This window comes from Canis lupus, chromosome 22, assembly GCF_003254725.2.
Source record: "Canis lupus dingo isolate Sandy chromosome 22, ASM325472v2, whole genome shotgun sequence".
Classification (NCBI taxonomy): domain Eukaryota; kingdom Metazoa; phylum Chordata; class Mammalia; order Carnivora; family Canidae; genus Canis; species Canis lupus.
The window spans coordinates 7,488,706-7,512,345 of NC_064264.1; the positions used below are offsets into that span (position 1 = coordinate 7,488,706).

At 46.1% G+C, this 23,640-nt stretch overlaps 1 protein-coding gene across 10 annotated transcripts in view; it reads left to right on the forward strand.

The window, feature by feature from the left end:
- The window catches only part of ENOX1 (ecto-NOX disulfide-thiol exchanger 1), a 551,124-nt gene that overhangs the window by 437,974 nt on the left and 89,510 nt on the right, over positions 1-23,640 (forward strand). For all 10 annotated transcript variants that reach the window (XM_025478196.3, XM_025478197.3, XM_035704332.2 and 7 more), the window contains one exon: positions 21,515-21,699. In XM_025478196.3, coding sequence (XP_025333981.1) covers positions 21,515-21,699 — 185 coding nt within the window. The remainder of the gene's footprint in view (positions 1-21,514; positions 21,700-23,640) is intronic.

The following is a 23,640-nucleotide window of genomic DNA, read 5'->3' on the forward strand; positions in this document are numbered from 1 at the left end:
CGTAAGGCCTCACTCGTGTGGCAGAACCCGATTGGTGGTAGCTCTGTGGAGTCCCTGCAGGTAAAGGCTTCCCCACAGTACTTACAGTGTCACCATGAACTCCACTGTCTTGGTCACCCTCTGGCCCCTGGCCCTGGGCCTTCCACCAAGTAAGTGAATTTTGTTGAGACTTCAATTGCATATTCCCCTTCTTCTGGTCTTCTTGATGCCTTTGTCCCATTAGTTGATGGGAAGGCGGTAACCCTGAGAACATTTGCTCTAAATTTAAGTGGCAAGCATTAAGAAGCCTGCTCAAACGAGAATGATTCATTTCTCCAAAGCGTGCAAAGCTTTTATGCATTCAGAATCCAGTGCCGCGTGCCGAAGAGGCTATGGCCCAGGGAGCTGACACTCAGCATCATTCTAATTACCAACAAACATTTGTCAAGCCCTTCTTGCGCTCAAAGCACTGGGACCCAAGGGATACGGAGAGGGCTAGACACAGTCTACCCTGTTCTCAAGAGTGTGAGATGTTTTTTGAAGAGAAGAAATACACATTTTAAGTCAATGAAGGTACAGTAAGTAAAAGCATAATGCCAAATATGTTCCAAAGCCATTGCTTGAAATTTAATATAAACCAAAATGAATATCAGTGTCCAGCATTTGCACCTTATCCAGTATATGGTAAGTAGAGATTGTACATTGAACACAAATTTTAGAAGAGTAAAACTGAAATCTCTTTCCATAATAGACAACCCTTAAAACATTTCCTAATGCACAAACAAATGTTCTCCGGTTTTAATTACACCTCATTTAAACTCTGAGCTCTTCATAGGAGCAAATACTCTTTTAATTATGAAAAGTGTTTTCTGGGTTGTTGATTTGCCATGGAAACTCACCACATGTAGGTACAGATTTATTTTTGTTTTAATTTCGGTAAGATGTCCAGCAAGGATTTTCTGCATCTTTCGGCTAACTGAATCAAATTAGGGACTCACAATCAAGTTCAGTTGGAATTAGCAGTATTTGGTCTGAAGAGTCCTACGGGTGGCTGGAAGCTTGAGGTTTAAAAAAAAAAAAAAACTAATAGTAATCCTTGAGCTCTTCGGTTTTTTTTGTTTGTTTGTTTGTTTGTTTGTTTGTTTAATAATTTATTTATTGGGGCACCTGGGTGGCTCAGTTCAGTTAAATGTCTGCCCTTGGCTCAGGTCATGATCCCAGGGTCCTGGGACCAAGCCCCTCATTGGGCTCCCTGCTCCATGGGGAGTGTGCTTCTCCCTCTCCCTCTGCCCCTCCCCTGCTTGTGCTCTCTCGCATGCTCTCCCTCTCTCAAATCAATCTTTTTAAAAAAAATTTTTTTAAAGATATTTATTTATTTATTTATTTATTTATTTATTTATTTATTTATTTATTTATTTTAAGGGTGAGGAGGGTCAGAGGGAGAGGAAGGGAAGCAGACTCCCCACTGAGATCATGACCTGAGCACAAACCAGGAGTCAGGAAGTTCAACCCTACTGAGCCACCCAGGCGCCCCTCCCCTTCCTTGATCTCCCTGAGTAGCAGGACTCCCATCGTTTTTTTCTGATCCAGTTTATTTCCTGTACATGAGTGCTTTTGAAAGACGTAAAGGATACCCAACAGATTACAGCTTGGTACAAGCCTGAGAAGACGATCACCTGGCCCCACGCACCAGCCTGGGCACAGAAGGAAGGAGCCTCTGGACACCTGCGTCGGGTCCTGCAGCCAAAGGGGCCCATGGCCCTCGCAGCTGGTCGGAGCTTTTAGGAGACCCTGCATGTGACCTAAGCAGCCTTTGCTCTGGCGGTGGCTGGGAACCCGGCAGAGGGACAAGAGCACTAGGACATGCAAAGTGAGACGGTGAGGCCACAGCCGTGCTGAGCACCCCACAGACCCCCCAAGGCAGGGGCACCAGTGGTGGGAGGCAGCGAGGAAGGATAATCTGTTAGCAGACGTCTGTCCTCACATGTGGTGACAACCCTCAGGAGAAACAGAGCTGCGGCATGTGGCCATCAGCGACCACTGACTTGAAGACGAGCATTTTATTTTCAACCACAGCAGAATGTCTTCTGGGACTGCGAGTGCCAAACAAAGAAATGTGATTAATTAAAACGAATGTGGCTGAAAGATGATGAAATAAACCTTCTGATGTGAACTGAGCAGCCTGCCTCATTCCCAAACTCTTGAAATGGAGCTTCATCCTCAAGGAGCCAAGGCTTTGGCTCCCCAGGCCCAAGCCCCTTCCCTTTCAAACCTTGCTAATCTTACCAAAGGAAATCAAACAAATACGTATTTCAGGTAGATTTTCCAGTTGCTTGATTTCATGCGTAGTTCCCGTTTCTTTTTTCATAAAGGACATGTTTTTGAAGAGTGTAGAAATATTTTTTTTTTTTGTAAATTGCTTTATCTTTTGAATGCAAGAGACAGAAGCTATTAAACTGATCCTCAAGCATAGGAGTCCTTTGTAGTGGAAGCACTCCGGTCCCACCAGACTGTTTGTCTGTTTTGTAAAGTCACATTTGAAGCCTAAGCTCGCTTTAAGCTTAGCCCCCTTATAATCTCATTTTTATATCAGTACCTGACAGTGCCACATTCCTCACATCTCTCACGTGTGCACAAATTCTCCATAAACACGTGTTTCCTATAAAATGGATTTGTTCTGCCGAAGTTGTGTTGTGTCTAGGAGCCCGCAGGTTTTGCCCAATGCTCTCACCATGCAACCGTGCGGTGGCTCCGCAAAACCCCGTAGAGTCCTCGCTGAGCATGTCAGATAGTGCACACCTGGTCCGTGCTGGCTTGGAGCTGGGGGTGGGTCTCCTAACGGTTTCCTGTGTGACAGCCCAGCACGTGGTCCCAGCTGCATTTATGGAGCAGGTTGCGACTCTGCTAAGCTCTGGCTTCTCGCCTAGTGACATGAGACCCTGGGGCCTGGGAGAGGGCTTGGGCTGATGGGCAGTTGGCAGGCAGAGGAGCAGAGTGAGGAAGTTAACAGCCCATCCTCACAAAGGCAGGACTGCAGAGACCAAATCCCGGGAGGAGTGCAGACAGGCCAGGGTGCAGCACGAGCCGCTCAGACCCAGCGCACGGCGCCCTGACGTCTCTCACCTGCCAAAACACCATGATCCAAATCACGGCTTATTATGTTTTCTGGGCATTTCATTCTGATAAGGTTTGCTGCAGGATCATTACATAGGAGAGTAGATTTAATCCTGTTTTCTTAGTGGGCTGTAAGGACACCGAGGGAATATTTATGTAATAAGATGCAAAGTTGCTATGGAAAATACTATAGCAACCCAACATCTTCCCAGAGTCAGGCAGCCACTTGTAACTGCAATCTAAATTTACATTTATTTTAGTGTCATTTTATCGACACTCTTAGTATCTCATTCTGACAGGATGTTAAAATATGTTTTCAGCTTGCATTTGAGCAAAATTAACACAGTGTTGTTGAAATTTAAGTGTGGCTTGCACAACTTCTGGAAAAAATCAGAATATTTTCGAGGGAGTTTAGATGACACAATCTGGGTAAGTTTTTAAGTTTCTTTTTTTTCTTTCCTAAATGTAAGAAAGAATTCCTTAGTAGTGTTAATTCCTAAGTTGTTCCTTTTCACTTGTAAATAGTAGGAATTTCTGATCCTGAAACAGGGATTATCCTTTTCAACACTGACATCATTTGTCAGGTGTCTGTTAGAATCAACTGATTCTAGTTGGTGCTTATACAAAATACTTTTAGTAGATCAGCTCATTGCCCTCCAGCAGCCTGTAACATTTGAAAACTAAAGTCTATTTTTCGTATAAAAACTATGCTTGGAAAAAAAAAAAAAACTATGCTTGGGAAAAAAAACTATACTTGGTCATTTTAGAAAATCTAGTGATTAAGAGTAGTGAAAAAAAGAGAAAACTGTTAGTTATCATACTACAGAAGATGGTTTCTAATCTTTTTTCTTCTGCACAGCTTACCTCTAGAAGCACTTATCTATGCACTTTTTAAGGCTCAGAAACAATTCTATATGATTTTGTTTTCAGACAGCTCTCCTGTAACAGTGGATGTTTTTTTAAAAGCTTCCTTTTTATATGTTAATGAAATAGAAATATAGAGAAAATGAGTGTGTATCTTTTCTGGATCATAGGCTCTTTTGCGTGAATCTTTGGGAATTGAAGCTATAATCTTTGAGGTGGTCAGAGTGGATACTCCAGGTTATTAAAACCCTGATAACTGGACCAGCCATCCCCAAAGCATCTTTTAGGTCCCTTAAATGTGAGTGTGGCAGAGAGGCTATAGATATGCGCTGCTTGGTAGTGGGAAGATAGTACCTATTGATTTTTCTTCTATACCTCTCCATCTAAAATCTTAAAGTGTGACTATAACACTGTTAAAGTGGGACATTGGCCAAAGGAATCAATACCAGACTACATTAAAACATATGCTATTACCAACTTCTTAGCACTGATATACTGTTTATGAACGTCACTGTCCTAATTCTCCTATGTTTCCATATTGCTTTGTTCATCAAAGCACAGCTGGTGACATAGTTATTATACCTTGACTCCTAACACTGTTGCCTATAAGCTTCGTTAATCAAAGACCTGACGATGCTCGAGCTTCTGTATGAATACAGCAAGTCAGGACAAGAGGACATCCTCTAGAATTCCAGGTAGCCACACACAGCGGAGTGCCTCGTGGCTAATAAAAAAAAAAGTAATCAAAAGGAGTAATTACTTTCTTCCCTTTCTTGGAAATTCTACCTATATGATACGATACTTCTACTTAGAAGCCCTAGACTTTGAAGTTTATAACAGTTCTCAAATTATTATTATAGTAAGCGCTCCGTGTCTAAATGGCTTAGAGACTCTTCTCTTCCTCGGGTAAATGCCCTTGATACCAGGGAGGGACTAAGGACTCAGCCCCTCCCCTCCAGCTCCTGGACACAATGTGTGAAGCCTCCTGGGAAGTGGTTAAGGAAAGGAGATTTTATTTTAGACTCCCCGTCAGCAGCAGAGAAGTAGGGAGAAACACTTCAAGAGCAGAAGTTGCAAGACGGAGTGTATTCATTCTTGTGCTTCACATTGGGTGCTGGAGATTTTTTTTTTTATGGGTGCTGGAGATTCTTTAAAGAGCCCACTGTAGCTTCGAAAGCTGCTGTGTCCCAGAGGCCCTTGCTTTTCCACATGAGGCACATGGGTCATTGCCACTTGAGGCAGTTACCTCAATTTTCAGTTAGCAGAACTACTTTAGAAACACATAAATATCTAACACTGGGATACTGGTTAATTAATTATATATCCATAAGCAGCCTGGAAAAAAATCTTACTCTGGAAGACGATATAATGGCATGAGAGGTTCTCAGTTTATTTGCTAAGTGATAAAATCAGTTACAAATCAATGTATGTATGGTTCATATATGTGTTGTATTTGCAATTTGTATGTTCAGGGAAAATATATAAGGATATAGGTCAAAATATTCATTCAGAGTGATTATTTCTAGATGGTGTGACTACAGGTGATTCTTGTTTTCTTCTCTGAGCATCTCAGAAATTTCCACAAAATATACATGTATTATTTTAATAATTAAACCGCAACAGATATTAATTTTAAAGTTACCTAGGAGAATCTGCGATAAAATTCACATCAATTGGGGAATGCCCAGCCATTACCAATCATACAGGAAAATTAAAAGTAGTAACAAATCGTAACCAGTATCAGGTGATGACAGTTTATTGGACTGCCTTCTTTTGCTTTACTTTAGGGAACTTCTACATTTAATTTCCAGACCACAGTGTCTTACAATTTCCTATTCTAAGGGCTAATCATATTTGTAGAACTATTAAATTAAAAGTCAGGGTGCCTGGGTGGCTCAGTCAGTTAAGCAGATGCCTTCAGCTCAGGTCATGATTCTGGTCCCAGGATTGAGCCCCACATCAGGCTCCCTGCTCTGTGACTCCCTCTACTCCTTCTCTCTCTTTCTTAAATAAATAAATAAATAAATAAATAAATAAATAAATAAATAAATAAATAAATAAAATTGTTAAAACAACAACATATATTAAGAGTCAAGAAACAATTCAAGTTCTAAACTAGGCAGATGTGTTGAATTCTACCCGTGGGGAGTGGCAATGATGAGTCTCTTCAGAAATGGAGGAGACCCTCAGAAATCATCCTATACAACCACCTCCTTTTTTCACAGATAGGAATGTGCAGTCACATGTTGAGAACTTATGTTATTTCCCCTAGGTAGCAAGTGGAAAGTCTAGAACTCGGTACTAGTTTCCTTCTTTCCAGGCTAGTGACCTTCATATGCCAACACTAAATTTAATGGGGGAAGAAAAAAGCTCCTCAAATGCCGTTAAGTGACATCATCAGAGTCAGTAACCAAATAAAATCAATCAAGGATTTTGAACATCTGCGATGTGCTTAACACCATGATGCCATTTGGGAGGCAAAGGTAGACTGGAGAGTTTATTACCTTAAAATGTTACTCCAGACAAAGCTGACAGGGGCTTATGTTTAGTCTTCCCATTATTTTCTGTATTTTCTACTAACTTAGAAAGAGATTGGCTTCAACATAGGCAGTACATCCAGCAAACTATTCTTAAGCCCATTCCAACAGAAATGCCAGCTTTTAAAAATATTCAGGAAATTGGCACAATCTCTTTTCTAGTTAAGTGATATTTATTTCCTCAAAAGCAATCTGTTCTGTGGCTTCAGGCAAGAAGAAGAAAAAATGCTTTGAACAGGTGAAGTACATTGGGCAGGAGCCGTGCCATGTCATGCATTTCCTTTGGTGAACCACACACCCTGTCACAACTCATGTTTTCCATTCCTGAACTCTTCAAGAAAATAAAGAGAAAAATCAAGATACTTCTCAAAACACAGGCACAGACTTGATAGTTGATCTGGAATGATCTAAGCTACAATATTAGCCCTTTTATATCCCATCTCAGCCCATATTTCCTTTGCATCGCCAGGGGCTGGGAGAGCCTATGAGAAGATCACCCGTTTATTGACTCTCTATCTAATTTCAGGACTTATTGAAGTGCTGTCCCTGCTTCCTTGTTCCTGGGGCTTTTTTTCCCTTTTTTTATGAGATGTACTGCTCAATAAATCTCAAAGTCTGAGGGACAGCATCTACAATAATATCAATCCTATTGAGATGCCTAGACTCAGGGATGTTTTGATCTGGAAGAGATCTTACAAGTAATATGTCCTCTCCCTCCCCATCCGATGGTTTAATGTAATGAGAAAAATGTGGGTGTTTTTTTTACCCCCAACAATAATTCGTTGAAATGCCAAATAAATTCTGCAAAGTTTATATTGTGTAGTTTTTGTAATTACAAGTTTTCAGGCACAACGTCAGTGACAATTTGGCAAATTTTGTGGAGGTAGGTTAAGATTTTATTCTTCTTTTGGTGATTTATCAGTTTTTTTTTTAAGAATTGTCTCTACTGCCATATCAGACTTTTGTAGTATAGTTTGTATAATCTGAGTATCCTAGCCATCCATTTCTTTATTCTTGTTAGCTCTTTGCCTCCATGAATTATCTCAAGCAATGTCGTAATACAAAGCAGTGATAAAATTAAAGTGAATATTCAGTGAATTCCTACAATGTATATGGGACTGTGATATCATTTGTCTTACAGTGCCAGAATTAGGAGAAAAATTAGCCAAGTCTTATAAGACTTTCTTATAAGACTTTCTTTCTTTTAAGTAATTGACACTCAGTCTTTGATATGAGAGTGTTGTTGATCTACTCTGAAGAATCCTCAGAGCACATGATCAGAGTTCCTTTTCCTGGAATAGTCCTGGGTCATGGGTCCATACAGTGTCTGCCCCCTGTGCCCTCAGCAGTTACAGCCCAAGTAAGCAGATACACTCTGACATAAAGAACTACGAGAGCAGGGCTTCTGGGTGGCTCAGTGGTTGAGCACTTGCCTTCAGCTCAGGGCGTGATCCGAGGCTCCTGGGATCAAGTCCCACATCAGGCTCCCCCGCAGGGAGTCTGCTTCTCCCTCTGCCTATGTCTCTGCCTCTCTCTCTGTGTCTCTTATGAATAGATAAATAATCTTTAAAAAAAAGAACTATGAGAGCAGAGATGATCTGAGAAGAGATTGTGTAAATCTGTTTATCTGAACTCTATCTTATCCCTGGTTTATGTTTTGTTTCAAGCAAACAAGAGTGAAAACATGATGATATGGGAGGGTCCTGCACCCCATATGTTCTTGAGACCTTTTCCTTTCTGAATGGCCTGCATATGGCATTGTACATAGTAGGTGGACAAGAATGTGTGAAATGACAGGATAGGAAATTAAAACTAGGAGGGACTAATTTTTAATTTGTTAAAGGACTTTGTTTCTCAGTTTAGGACACCCCCATCCTCACCCCCCCCAAAAAAAATCACGACTAGTATCCGTCTAATCCTCATAGTACTGACCATGTATTTCAGATGAGGACCTTGAGGTTTACTAACTTGCTCCAAGTCTCATAAGAAGAACTTGGCTTTAAAGTCCCTTCTCGTTCTTTGTCATACACCCTTTGCCTCCCTCATGTGTATTATCTATGTCTACACAACTCTCTGAAGTTGACCGGAGCAGGGACACAAAAGAGCATAGCCAGTGTTCTTCTCAAGATTACTGCTCCTCAGAAACAATATCCTGTAGTCCCCAAATCACTACACATGTCCACTTTTTATACTCTGTGGAATCCTGCTTCCTTGCTTCAGGGACTCTATGTGTTACTTTTTTTTTTAAGATTTTATTTATTTATTCATGAGAGATGTGGAGAAAGAGGCAGAGACACAGGCAGAGGGAAAAGCAGGCTCCCTGCAGGGACCCTGATGTAGGACTCGATCCCAGGACCCCAGGATCACGACCTGAGCCAAAGGCAGACGCCCAATCACTGAGCCACCCAGGTGCCCTCTATGTATTACTTTTTAGAGCAGGAAAAATGACATGTCCTTTCAGGTCGTTAGAAGAGCGGGGGGGGCGGGGGCTATGGCAAGGTGAGGGATGAAGCTAAGGAACAGCAAAGAAGTCATGCAATATTTGAAGCCTTTCTCCCTACAACTACATTGAAATTACTGCAGATGGAAATGTATCTTGATTTTTTTTTTTTTTTTTTACTGATTGAAAATTGTTGGGTCTTTGGGCTTTTGAAATAGAAATTAAAACTTAAATTGGACTCTTTACCCCTTCGATACAACATTTATGACTCTTAGGAATGGTATAATTGATGCTGGATCATCAGCACCATGTTAACAGAGCACTTTATATAACACTATCCATGGCGTCTTCTCTCTCATGTTCAATAAAGAGCTAGCAAACAAGAGAGCTAGTTTCTCAGAGGAATTCTTTTAACCTTTCAGAAACAAAATATTTCATGCTAATTCCTGCTTAATTGGAGGGAAGTCATTTCTTTAAAATTATTGAATACGAGTTTGAAGTCTGTTCTATCCCTGACCTCTTTAATTCAATCAAGGTCACCTCATAAACTTGCCCAAACAGCTCTATTTCTCAATTAGAAAAAGGGGTAGAGCTGTTTAAAAGCATTTAGTGTTTGATTAATAGTGCTTAACTGGGGCTTCAGCGCTCGCAGAGGGTTTTTAAGGAGTTGCTGGTAAGAATAAAACATTGCTACCTGAAAAATTACACTCATCAAAAACCAAAAACAAATCATTTTAATGAGCAAAGCAAAAACTGCTTTTCGTGGGGATGTGAGAAAGATTATCATACTCAATACATAGAGAGTTTTAATATCTGAACAACTCTCTCCCAGGGAAAAATTGCTATAATTTAGCCATCTAGACAGTTTTTAAAATACGTGCACTTTTCCCTGCCCAAGGACTCAGGGAAGATGGATGCGGAGTTCGTCGAAGCAGGATTCTGTAGCATTCAAGTTCTGGGGATGAAAGAAGTAATGAGACGATGTGTCCAGTTGAAGAATGTGAACTGGAGCCATCTGAATGGATGAGAAATCAAGAGTTCTGAAAATAAGTTTTTGGAAGGCCTCTTTTTACATTTCCATCCTATTTTCTGGGCCTAAGGAAGGCCAAGCTTACCTTGACACTCTTGACGATGGGGGTCTTTGGGTGGTAAAATCATCAGAAAGACTCTGAGGAAATGGATACATGTGTGAGAATTGGAGTCCCTGGAAGAGAGAGAGTTTGGAGACACTGAATATAGTAAAGAAATAACTTGGAACCAGATGAGGTCAGAGGCCCCTCGAGGTATCTGAGTTTTGTTTCTCTCCTACCTTGGCAAACGATGGGTCTCTTCCAAGCCTTAGCCTTCTCGATAGTAACATGAGGCTCATCCTAAGAGAATTCACTAGAGGTTGCAAGAAATAACCAAGTAAGGGATTCCATGGCATTTTGCAAATACCTGGTAGTGTGGCAATGTGGAGAATTGGTGCTGGTGAGCGATCGCAGAAGGTATAAATGAGTGGATTACAGCCCTGGCTCCACATGACAAAGAGCTGGGAACTTCTACCCGGCAATGCCTGGGAGTTCGTGCCCACTCACGTAAGTTATAAAATACTGCTCAGGTATTTCTGCTGCGCAGAGGCTTGAGAACCACAGGTATATAACACGAAGATTGATGTCTGTCAATAATAGGTGAGAGAGAAAGGGGGGGAAACAGGTTGAGGTGAGGTAATAAAGTATGAGATGACAATAAAAAGGAAGTGAAAGACAAAAATGTTTAGTGGAAAGCAAGTGAGTGTCACAGGCAATAATAAAGGACCAAAGAAAGAAGAAATGAAAGGGAGCTCATTTATTAGTGTAAGTGTGGCGTGCATGACACAGGTGGAGAACTCCCCTCCTCATAGAGGAACGCATGAGGTATCCTCTGGCTAATGGGAAAAAAGGCAAGTTGGGAGAGGAGAAAGAATCTGAAGGTAGTCTGGTGCAGAAAAATGTGCTGAACAGGCCAAGAGCAGAGTGTCAGCTTTTCTGAGACTCCACGAGAATAGCCAGGGACCGTGTTCTCATCCATCAGTGGTGAGAGAAGCGAGCCGTGATGCCTGGCCACGTGCCCAAGAGAAGAGCCTCCGAGGGTCCAGCGGTGGGTCTGGGGAGAGCGCGCACACCCAGGAGGGCCCCCACCCCGACTCCTCAGTAAGAAGCTGGTCTGAGGGCCCTGGGTCAAGGGTCATTACTCCCCACCAACCCAGAGCACAGAGCTTGAGCTGGGCCTCTCCTGGGCGCAAGCCACAGACCCATGGCAGCTGGAACGTCCTCCAGAAATATGGCTGCAAAGAAAAGTAATACACAACAACATCCAGTAGATCAGAAAAATGTGTTTTGGAGACACTGCCTGGAGGATTTATGAAAGCATTCCGTCACACTATCATCGCGGGAGAGGCCATAAGTAGCATTCGGAGAGGAACAGGTGACTGAAATGTGAGAAGGCAAAGGCAGGTGGCAGAAAGGTCTAGACGACCATGGTGGATGATAAAAGCTGGAGCGGAGAAGGGCCTCTTAATAGCAGAAAAGCTGTTAGAGAAGGCAGGTGTCCAAAAAAAAAAAAAAAAAAACAATGAAGGAAATAGAAGACTGGAAGAAAGGGAAGAACAAAGCATAAAGAGATGGGGATCCGGTCCCTAAAAAGCCGGGGAAGTGCTCCTAAACCTTTGGCTCCTAAACCACCCACCCCAAAGTTACTGAAGCGCGCACCCGCAGGCCCCATTCCAGACACCCAGATTCAGAGGGCCTGGGATGAGTCCAAGAATTGTCATTTGACAGCTGCCAACGTGGGACAGATGAAAACTGTGTGGGGAACGAACCCTGAGGACGACTGGCCTTGGTGACCCTACCAGCGTCACCCGACCTCGGTGATACATGTAGAGAGGACGGGGCTCCTTTCTGGCCTCCTGTCAGGCACAAGCAGGCGCGCACAAATGGATCTCAACCCTGGGGACCAGACGGCGGAGAGGACGTGCCCTCACGGGCAGCCCGGGCGAGGCCACTGCCCGCCACTTCCCCTCAGGCTGAAAGAGCCAAGTGTCGGTTCTCTCTTAGTGCCCTGGAGAAAGCCCACATGAAAGCATGGAAACTGGGGGGGGAGGAGGTTTCTTGGCGACTCATCTTTGTTATCCTAAGTGTTTGATGTTGTAGAATAAAAACTCTGTGGGAGAAGCTGCTGCTGTTCCTTGCCAGGGACGGGTGCCTACCTCTGAGACCGTGGTTTAAGTTAGGGCTGACCTTCATTTCACCTTTCAGGGTGTGGATGTGTTTTGTGTGTCTGTCTGTCTGTCTGAGGGGGAGGAGCAGGAATGGTCACTCCTTAAGGGGAAGCTTTCTGGAAGACAATCAGAAATGGCCATTTGTTAAAAGGGTAAGGAATCTGCAAGTTGGGGGGGGACAGAGGTGACGGGCCTCACACCGCCAGTCCTTCAGGGGAAGGGTTCCTGTTTCAAGCGTCTCTCTGGACAAGAGCAACTGCTAGTTAGAGGCAAAACAGGGCGCGGCGTTGTATACACGTGGGAGGCGCCCTGTCTGTAAGGATGGGGGCCACAGTCAAGGGAGGGGTGCCTACCCCCGGAAACCCTGTGTCGTCATGTGATTCATCTTGGTCTGAGTCTACCCCCCCCCAAAAAAAGAATCTTTAAAGCCCTGAGAAGGTGGGGTGCCTGGGCGGCCCAGTCGGTTGAGCGTCTGATCTTGGTTTGGCTCAGGTCACGATCTCAGGGCTCTGGGATGGAGCCCCGCGCTGGGTCTCCACGCTCAGCATGGAGTCCGCTTGAGATTCTCTCTCTTCCTCTCCCACTCATGCTGGTTTTTTTTTCTCTCTCTCTCTCTCAAATACATAAGTAAAATCTTAACAAAATAAAGCCTTCAGAGGATTTAAAGAAAGAAAAATGTAGCCCTGAATCTTAAAAATCAGCATAGAAAAATAAATAAATAAATAAATAAATAAATAAATAAATAAATAAATAAATAAACAAATAAACAAACAAACATAGAGATTGAAAGTGAAAAAGAAACCTAAAATCTAATCCAAAGAAAAGGGAGAGTCGGGGTGGGGCGGATACCCCTCTGCACCTGCCTGCTGCCTGGATGCGGGGCCCAGACAACCCAGCCCCCTCTTCCTCCCTGCCTCCTGGTCTCACCCTGGCGGCCTGGGCGTCTTCTCCTACAGCCCACTGGGTCCTTTGTGGAAGAGGCCCCCACTCAGGCTCCCCAGCAGCTTGGCAAGGCCTGAGCCTGATGCTAAGGCCCTGCACCCGCCTTCTCCCTGCAAGGGGCCCTCTCGGCAGCCCTTCCCAGCCAGAAGCCTTCACTCCCCTTGGATCTCCTACCACAACACACGGTAGGGAGGGCCCCTCCTGGCTTCCACCGGGTCCACACCGGTGGCTAGTTCTCCCCGCAGGTGGCTGGGGAGCTTCTGAGGTCAGGCGGGAGGTGCACGGGGCTCACCGATTGGGGCCTTGAAGGGCATCCCTCAGCCCCCAGAGCATCCTTCTACAGCATTTTATTTTATTTTATTTTTCAATATTCTATTAGGGTTTTTTTATAAATTTATTTTTTATTTGTGTTCAACTTGCCAACATATAGAATAACACCCAGTGCTCATCCGGTCAGTGCCCATCTCAGTGCCCGTCACCCCCACCCCCCCGCCCACCTCCCCTTCCACCACCCCTACTTCGTTTCCCAGAGTCTTCTATAGCATTTTAAATGGCAGATTTGTCCTGAGACTGAAAGAACCGAGCAAGCCTCCTTCCTTTGCTTATTTCCCCCTGAGGACCCGGGGTGGGGGTGGGGGACAGCTGGGGGCGGTGTCAGAGGATAATAAGGTCAGAGGCCAAGACAGGATGGGAATTCTCAGCAGTGTCTGCACCGGTGGCTCCTGGTGGCCACTGCTGCTGACACAGACCCTTCGTTAGGAAGAGCTGTGCGGAGGGAGAGACAGAGGGTGTGTGTGTGTGTGTGTGTGTGTGTGTGTGTGTGTGTGTGTGTTTTCTCCCTGAGTCACCTGCTGCCGGCTGTGCCTCCAGACTCACATTTAAGCCATTATAATAACAGGATCTAGCTTACCTGCACTCTCCAAATTACCCTTATTCCACCGGCCTCACACAAAGATGGAAATAGACACCGCATTGTGCTTCTGTTTAGCTCTCCCTAATAATAGCTAATGTGCAGACTATAATGCACACCGCAAACACAAAATGTTATGTCAATGCTAAGTTGTAATAATAATAATCCTGCAAAAATGTAGCAGAAGGAATTTCCGTGAGCAATTTGAGGAAGATTGCTGCTTCCGCGGTGATACAGGTGCTCCTGAGAAACAGATCGATTACGGTGGGTCGGGCCAGGCGGAGGCCGCGTGGAGGAGCCTGGCTGGGCTGCGGGCGATCGCGGGGCCTTTCAGCCCCGGGCCGGGGACACTGGGGGCCCCCGAGGCAAGAGCAGCCCGAGGACCCCTGGTCAGCCGGGGTGAGGGGGGCCGCAGCCTTGTCTTGGGGCTTCCTCTGCCCATTCAGAGGAGGCCTTGTGGACAGGACTCTGTGGGAAGGGAGGTTTCCCACCACCTTTATTCTAACCAACCGCGCTGGACACGGTAACAACACAGGTGAGGCCAGGATGGGGGTGGGGGGGGCATCTCACTCTGGTCCTTAAGGACCATCCCAAGACGAGCATGAGCAGGTTTGGACACGACTCTCTTAATGGGGCCTTGGAACCAGGCTGAGGCTCAGGAGCTCAGCACTCAGCGACTATCTGCGGGGCCCTTGCAGGGGAGGGGGACACGGGGCAGAAAGAGAATCCCTACATGGTCTCAGTCACCCCGAGACTGCCCGAAGGTTACCAGGTGGGTCCCTCCATAGGGCTCACTCCCAGGAGCCTCCTGCAGAAGACACGTGTGTCTATTTTAAAAGAGCGCCGCAAGTGGAATGCTTTTTTTTCTCTCTTAGCAGCAAATGGGCCGCTATGGTGGTGTGCGTGGTTTCCCCCCCTCTCCAGCTCCAGCACGGACCTGCACCAGGGCCACCCCAGTGGCATCACGTCCGGGGCTCGAGGTTCTGGAGTCGCGCTTGCAGAGTGTAAACCCTGCACCTCCGACCAACTGCATAACGCCCCATGTCTCTCAAACCCGCTCCATCCCTGTAAAATAGCAACAGTAATCGTACTATATCTGCGTTCGTGAGGCTGAAAGGAGACCGTGCAGGTAATAGCCCATCGCCTGGCACGTTGGGACTGGTAGCTGTTACCACTGCCGTTGCCACTGCCGTGCTGGTGCTACTTATATTACTTGCTAACTCCGGCCCTGATTCCAGAAGAGGTGCTCCGGGCCCCGGGGTGGGGCGGGGGCAGGACTGCCCTCCCCCGTGCAGAGCACGGAGCAGGGGCTCAGACAAGCGAAGGTCAAGAGATGAAACCAGAATGACTAGCCAAGCACACAGTTGCTTTGGAATCTGTCTACACAAGCCACCCACAGCCCCAGTTCGGGAACCAGGTGGGAGCAAGTACCTGTCCGGGCAGTGGTTCTCCAGGTGTGCTCTCAGCCCCAGCAAACCCAGCAGCACCTGGGAAGTGGAGCAGTGCAGATTCTCGGGCTCCGGGCCAGACACCCCAAATTGCAAACTCAGGGGTGGTGGTTAGGGTCTGGAAGTCCCACCAGGAGATCCTGATGCAGGCCGTTACTGGGATGAGAGGAGCACAAGCTATTTTATAAATGAGCGTCCCACCCATTCAGCGGCTTAACAACAAGTTTACTCTTGAGCACAGAGGAGTTCAAAGCAGATATTGCTGGTCTCTGGGCACCTTTCCTCCACGTGGAAATTCAGAGGCCCAGGTCCATTCCAACCGCAGGAAGACACTGAGTATTCAGAAGACACACACCACTCCCTCGGGCCCCCATTGGGGAGCCCTGTGGTGGCCTCTGCGGCAGGCATCTCAGGAACCGTGCTGCACCGAGCAAAGCATTGAGTTCAGATACACAGTGTGAAGTTCCTACCACAGAAAAGCAAGCTCCCCACCCCCCAACCCTCTGGCCCTGCCCTGTAGGCGGCCTGCAAAAAAAAAAGTGGCCTGATGGAGCCTAAGGAGGAGCTAAGTCACCAGCCCAGGGGGGGCTGGTAGGCCACAGACACCCTGGGGATGTCTCCTGGGTCTTGGATCCATCCCCATCATCCTGTGTTCTGGACCTTTCAGCACAACTGCCTATCTGGGCAGCAGCTGATGAAATCCTTGGACAAGACTCCGGCTGTGGGAAAGGAGCACACACTGGAGTGGCACCCTCCCCACATTCCAGGAGGACATCTGACGGTGGGGGTGTGGGGGGACTGTTAAAACACAGGGTTCCCCCAAAGACGTGACGATGAGTAGTTCTTGAGAAATCCAGATGGTGTTAGAAATAATATGTGAAAGTGTTTTATTATTTAGTTACATCTTGCCTGAGCATGAAAAAGATATTAACATACCGTCAGCTTATTGGGACATAACCCAAAATAACTTACATTCTTCATATAGTGCTAATTATTTTTCCGAGGCTGGCTCAGGCCGGTAAGAGAGAGATTTCAAGGCTTTCACCAGATTATTTACTTAAAGAAGTTAAGCGTGCCACTATCTGTTCCCATGGAAACCCAGTAAGTTAATACGGGAGACATGAAGAGGTCACTTCGGCCATAATTAATATAAAGAATAATGGTTAATGTAGAATCTAGTAAAGGGTACAGCAAGCTGCTGCTAATACCTTTAAACCTCATCTTTCAGCTGAGCAATTTCGTCTCTGGATCAATTTTCCTGCACTAATGTCACTTTGGTAATTTTAGCAGTCCAGTGCTAATTTTTGAAATGCAATTTAATCTTGGTTAGCAAAGTTTTTCTTATGCTGTTATTTCATTTTAAATCCAACCAGAAAATCCCAGTAACAGAAGTTTTCCGAGGTCTCGAGCAAGTATAAATGAACGACTGCACTGGCCTTCCCCTTGTGTATGCCACAGCTTCTTTCTTTCTTTCTTTTTTCTTTTATTTTTTTTTTTTAATAGGCAGGTTTCTTTCTTTTTTTTTTTTTTTTTTTTAATTTATGATAGTCACACACAGAGAGAGAGAGAGAGAGAGAGGCAGAGACACAGGCAGAGGGAGACGCAGGCTCCATGCACCGGGAGCCCGACGTGAGATTCGATCCCGGGTCTCCAGGATCGCGCCCTGGGCCAAAGGCAGGCGCCAAACCGCTGCGCCACCCAGGGATCCCTTCTTTTTTCTTTTAAAGATTAATTTATTTAAAGGAGTTCTCGTCCGCAGGGGAGAGGGGTGGAGGGAGAGGGAGAGAATTTCAAGCAGACTCCCTGCTGAGTGCAGAGCCTGACAAAGAGGGCTCTGGGCTTGATCCCAGGATCCTAAGATCATGACTTGAGCCGAAATCAAGAGTCAGAAGCTTAACTGACTGGGCCAGCCAAGTGCTCCATGCCACAGCTTCTTGTCCAGAGCTTCACAATAATCTGTTGGTTGGTGAATGAACCAATGATAATCCAGAGGTACCACTAGATTTGGGAGCACCCATAGAATCACTGAAGGAAGATTTCATTATATTCAGAAGCGTCATTTGCATTTGAAGTCTTATTGTATTCTTTATTATTATTATTATTATTATTGAAAATTGGTAATCCACATGTGGCTCTTAGCTAAATATTCCATTTATTGGAACATGGTGCACTCCTCAGGGATTCTTACAAAAAGATGCATACTGTAGTTTTTTAATCCCTACGCTTATTTGAATAGTGAATTTGTTATGCGGTCTCTCAAGGGTAAATTTTATCATGGAAGCTTGATTATACATTTTTCAAAACTGTTTAATACAGTGTCCCAGAAAGAGCTAAAGAGTAAAAAAAAGGGAGAGAGAGAGAGAGAGAGAGAGAGAAACAGAAGAGTGGAACTTTCAAGTTTCTGAATTTTTAATATACTGAAAAAGTGATATTAAGTTAGGAATTATCAGGATTTTGTTTCTTTTAGAAACATGATATAGATGTAGCATGTTCCAGGAAGCCTCATCTGAAGGGTGCATTCAGGGCTGCAGCATGATATTGAATAATGTTTACAAACAGGTGGCCTGAAGTTAAGTGGAGTCAATATACAATTTCTCACCCTTTAGAAATAACCACTTTGCTGCCACATGAGTAACCATTTTTTTTCCCCACAAATATCAAGCTTGAAATCATTTAATCGGGAATGTAAATTAGTTATATGCCTCAGTTATAAAAACGTTGATGAGATTGGCTATGGTATTGATTTGGGGGGTGGATAGAGTTATAGATGCTGGGGTGGGGTTTTTTGTGGGGGTTTTTTGTGTTTTTTTCAATATAATATCACATTCCTATTTCAGAAATGCAAACAGCATTGTCTCTTACTTGGCAGAAACAGTGGTCACTCGGCTCAGCCAAGAATAAGAACTGTCAGCAGTACCATTCCATAGGCTTCTAAGAGAGCCCATGAAATAATAGATGGTGCACTTTCCTATATGTATTTATGTTCAGATAATTTATTTAAATAATGTTGCTGGCACATGCTTTATAGCTGCTTGCATTTTGCTACACAGATTTCAGCGTATCTTGCAGACTATGCAATTCATTTGGAAAATGTAATTTCCATCCCTGCATACTAATCGATTTCTTCACAAACACCTGCTATCAGTTATGATAATAAAAATGCCACTCTAAATTGAAAAAGGGCCAAATAGAGCTTCCTAAGGAAATGACTTAAGTGTCTTTGAATGCTACTAAATGTAGTAATGTGCTTCTGTAGTGCCAACACTTTTTCCATCATTTGCATTTTCTGTAATTTTGCCCTATTACAGCATCCTTCTCAAACGATGCCTCGTAACCATTTGCTTGTGGATTGGTAAACTGAGTTGTCAGGAGTTGGTGTCTCGGGGTGTGGACATGATGTTGGGATGTGCAGCGTTAGAAAGCACTAGCTCATGCTCCTGGCTATATACCCTGGGTCATTTCTGAGTTTATGAGTAAGTCCCCGAAAACTGTAAAATTGGCTGCTCCTTGGTTTTGCACACACATTCACACCAAATAAAATCTCCTTCGTTCATTCTCTCCAGCCTCCAGTTCATTCCACGCACCATTGCCAAACTAATCTGAAATGGTAAATCACCAATTTCATTGTGTGGCCCCACTGCCCAGGCACCTGGGGTGGTTCTCCTCTGGCTGCCGTGCTGACTCTGACCCTCTAGCCTGACTTCTGAGTCTCCATCGCCTCACCTGACATGGCTCACCTTTCTCTCACTGCCTCCAGACTCCAATCTGCCTATTTGGTCCAGCTTCTCTCCTTCCTGCCCCAAATAGTCTCCCTTTCAATTCTCCTCCCTGGGTGTTTGCTTATGCTCTTGCTCCAGACAGAGGACAGAGACATCCTTCCCCAATTCTTGGGCTTCCAGCCTCTGAAGCCCTCTTTTATTATTCGTTTTCCTTGCTCTTCTCAGAGCTCCTACAGGATGTATTCCCTCGACACCGAGCTGCTCATTTATTTGCTCATTCAGCCAACATCCACTAAGCGCCTACTACATGCCAGGCACCAGGCTGTTCCCCCTTCCCTGGAATGCGTTCGTTTCTCTTCCAAAGTGTCGGCTTCTGTGATATATTCTGAGCTGCTTGAGAGAAGAGACATATTCTGGCTTCTTCTTTTATGATCCAAGATGCCCAGACAGGCCTGGGCACAGACCACATGTGCAGTAACGGCCTGTTGACTAATTGATCCCTAATGGTTCAAGGTAGGGAATTTTCTGGCTAATTGCATGTTCTATTTGATTAGTATTTCCGTGTGTACTACACGTAATCATTTTGCAAAGCGGAATACCACAAACCGCTCAACTATAAAACTATTATTAACATAATTTGATGTTTGATATTTGAGGATGGAATTCGCTGGGGGCACCTCTGTAAAGGTTTGTTATCAGCGAGCTGTAACGTGAAGGGAAAACCTCCAGGAGGCTGACCTCCAGTGCTCTCTGATTGGCTCCCAGGGTGGGGTGGGGTGAGAGGTGGAAGCGAGCGCGTACTGAGCACCTGCTGAACAGTAGGGCCTCACATCCCGCCCTGACTAACCGGAAGCCACTTCCTTGAAGATGTTTCTGATGAGTCTTGAAATGCTCTTCCGGTTTCATCTCACTTAATCAAAGTAGAGTATAAATTTGCCATTGGGGCAGGGGAGTTGCAGAAAGTGCGGGAAACTGGTAGGAGAGGGGAAGAGAGAATCTGAGCGTAGCTTCAAATGGTCTGGTGAGAACTAAGTAGCATCTGGACTAGCAGGACGGCCCAGAAGACTAGGTTTGAAGACTGTTCATCCTACTTTAAAAAAAAAAAAAAAGGATTGATTTATTTATTTTAAAGAGAATGAGGGTAGGGGCAGAGGGAGAGAATCTGCAAGCAGACTCCCTGCTGAGCAAGGAGCCTGACATAGGGCTCGATCCCACAACCCAGGAAATCCTGACCTGAGCCGAAACCAAGAGTCAGATGCTTAGCCGACTGAGCCACCCAGGGCGCCCCAAGACCGTTCATACTACTTTGTGGGATGCAAGAAGGCCTCTAACTTCTCTGTGCATCACTCCTGTCATCTGTAAAGAGGGGGGTTAGGAGCAGCACCCACACCCCAGGCTTGCAGGGGGACGAAGTGACTTGGCCCACACGAAGCTCTGGGATCAGGGCCTGTCACATGCGGGGTGCCCAGCAGGCCACTATCATCAGGGCGGAGGCCCCGATGCGGTGGGCCAGAAGGCATCCTCAGCGGGGTCCCGTGCCAGTCCCTCTCCTCTTTCATTCAGTCTCTGCTGTTCTCGAAGCTTTGAGACGTAGAAGACCCAGAGGTAACGGTCCCAGCATCCCGGTAAGATGGAGATGTGAGTGAGGCCTGAACCCGCACGTAGAGTTTTAGGTTTCAGGAAGGAGAATTAGAGGAACCAGTCGGCCCTGTAGGGAAGCAGACTTTTCATCTGTTGCTGAAACAGATGGAACCGAATTCACTGTTCTGATAGGAGGGAGCGCCCAAGCTGTGCGATTTGTCCCAGCAGCTGGGGGCAGGGGGGTGGGTGCCTGTCGAGCCCTCTCTCCCTTGGGACGCGGCTGCAGGCCTCAGCCTGTGGCACGGCTGGTTATTTGAGAGAAAGTAGGCCCCCCGGGCGGCCGAACAAGCCTGCGGAAAGAGGCAGGACGGTAGCAGTGGTGGCTACGGCTGCTGCCTGGAATGATCAGTGCTGTCACCGCCTAGCGACTTCTGAGAGGGTGCCCGGGACTGGGGCAGAGTTGTCAAGAGACAGGATTCTGGAAGGAATCACTCCTGTGCTCAACGAGCAACATTCCTCCAGGATAAACAGAATAGACAAAAAAAAAAAAAAATTGCAAAAGCCACTGATGCTCAGCAACTGCAGACTAAAGAGCCCCGGGGCCCGGTGTTGGGGTTTCGTTCCCAGGCCCACACGGACAGTAAGGGCTTGGGTGAGAGACTCCCCTTCCCATGAAGGGTCTCCACCCCATCTGTCTAAGCAGGAAAGTGACTGAGGTGACCCTGTCCCGTTTGCCTTCCAGCCCTGGCCGCCCAGGCCTACGCTCTCAAGGAGGAGAATGACAGTCTCCGTTGGCAGCTGGATGCCTACAGGAATGAGGTGGAGCTGCTGAAACAAGAGAAAGAACAGCTTTTTCGAACGGAGGAAACCGTCACCAAGGACCAGCAGCTCCAGTTCCTGCAGCAAACCATGCAAGGCATGCAGCAGGTACCTGGGCCCGGATCTTTCTTCTCTTTCTTTCTTTCTTTCTTTCTTTCTTTCTTTCTTTCTTTCTTTCTTTCTTTCTCTTTGGTCTGAGGGAAATGGACACGTATATTAAGTGGAAGTGAAATGGCAGCTATTTTGCCAGGAAAAGGTGAAGGAGAAGAGAGGACGACCAGATGCTAGGTCTTAAGGACAGGGAAGGGCTAATGGCTGCAGAAGGGCACATTCTGGAGAAACATCAAGCTAAAGAAATATGTCGAAGAAATACACCCTCGAGGCAGGAAGCCGAGGGAGAGAATCGAGGTGCTTGAGAGGTTTGTGCATGGAATTTAGCCTCATGGCAAAGGGCCAGAAAATACTTGCGGATCATGAAGCAAGTGTATTTTGCCCTCTGAGGACTTTTAAGGTTCAAAGCACGCCAGCGGGTTTTACAAAAGCGCAGGGAGCTTGTTTCCAAGCTCAGGGTAAACGTAAGCTCTATTGCTTTGGCTTCTGGATTATGCTTAGGGTCTCGTCGGGTTTCATGGACACTCTAGGTGCCTGTTTAAGACACGGCGCTGGTGGACTGGATGGACCAAGGCCAGGATTGGGGAAGGGGGGGCGACTTTAGAAACAAGGTGGTGTCTCTGCCCTCGTGGAGGAGGGCCAGACTTCAGCCTCAGCCTCACACACTGAAGTTAGAGACGTGCCTGTGGAAACTGTCAGGAAGGGACGGGAGCTGCAGGGCATCGGAGGAAGGAGAGGGAGCACGGTGGCGGGGATGATGCCTGAGCACAGCAGGTGGGAATAGAATCCGACTCGACTCGTAGCAGGATGGAGATCTGAAAACATCAAGCGGTGTGCGACAGATTTGAGGGGTCTGAGGGCCCGAGTCACCCTAGAACGACACAGCATAAATCATCGTCACACGTAGGTATTTTATATTACCCCTGCGAATGTACGAACCTAAGCACTCTTTTCTGGGGTGGGAAAAATTTCATTTTTATTGAAACAAGGGCAATGTAAATAGAACGATGGACGGCTATATAGTAAGTTAGGATGTCGTTTTAATTCGCCCATCCATTTCGGCTGCCCTCTAAGATCGGGAGCATGAATTGCCTGCAAAAGTGTCTTAATGATTAGAGGTAACCGCTACAGAAACATTAGCCAAGCAGGGAAAAATAATTGAGAGGAAAGGATGCTTAAAACAAAAAAAAGGGCACACACTGGGTTATAAACAAGTTAATGACCAAGTCGCCGAAATTATGTCTTAGCCATCTCCTGCCATTTTAAAGCAATTTTTGAGTCTTGGCTTGGAATCCTAACTGGTTGATGTTCGCAGTGTGTGTGAGACAAATCAGTGTGATTCAGGGGTCAGAGCCAGCCAGGAAGACGTCATCACAGCCGCCGCGCGGGTCCCTGCGCTGGGAAATCAGTATAACAGCTGCTGTGCGAGGCCCCCTGGGGGTGTCCAGATGCCCCGACATTGGGTGCGCGTCGGCGTCCCTGCCAGGAGGCCAGTCTATCTGTCTGTGTCCCCCAGAGTCCGTGATGCCAGACCCGGGCTGCGGCTTCTGTCTCACACCACGTGCAGTGGTCCCTCTTTTCCTCTTGCCTGGAAAGATCACCAGCACCCCCCCTGGCCCCCTTCTCCCCCCTTGCTTTAAAAGGTGGTAAAACTGCTACAGGGGTCGAAGCTCCAAATGGGAAAGAAGTCTGGGGAGGTGAGGGTGGGCTCAGCAGGCAGGAGGGAGCATGCTAGGGGCCCAGGCCGGGGTCCCGGTGAGCGGGGTGACCTCCCCCCTGCAGGAGCAGTACCCTGAATCCTGGCAGAGCTGCAGCCCCTCGGAGGAGGTGTGCATTTGCAAAATCTCCTTGCCAGTTGGAAACACACTTTTGTCCTGTGAGATTCGGTTTCCACGTGCGGTTTGGTTGGAGCAACGGGAGTTCCCCGTCTCCATTCTG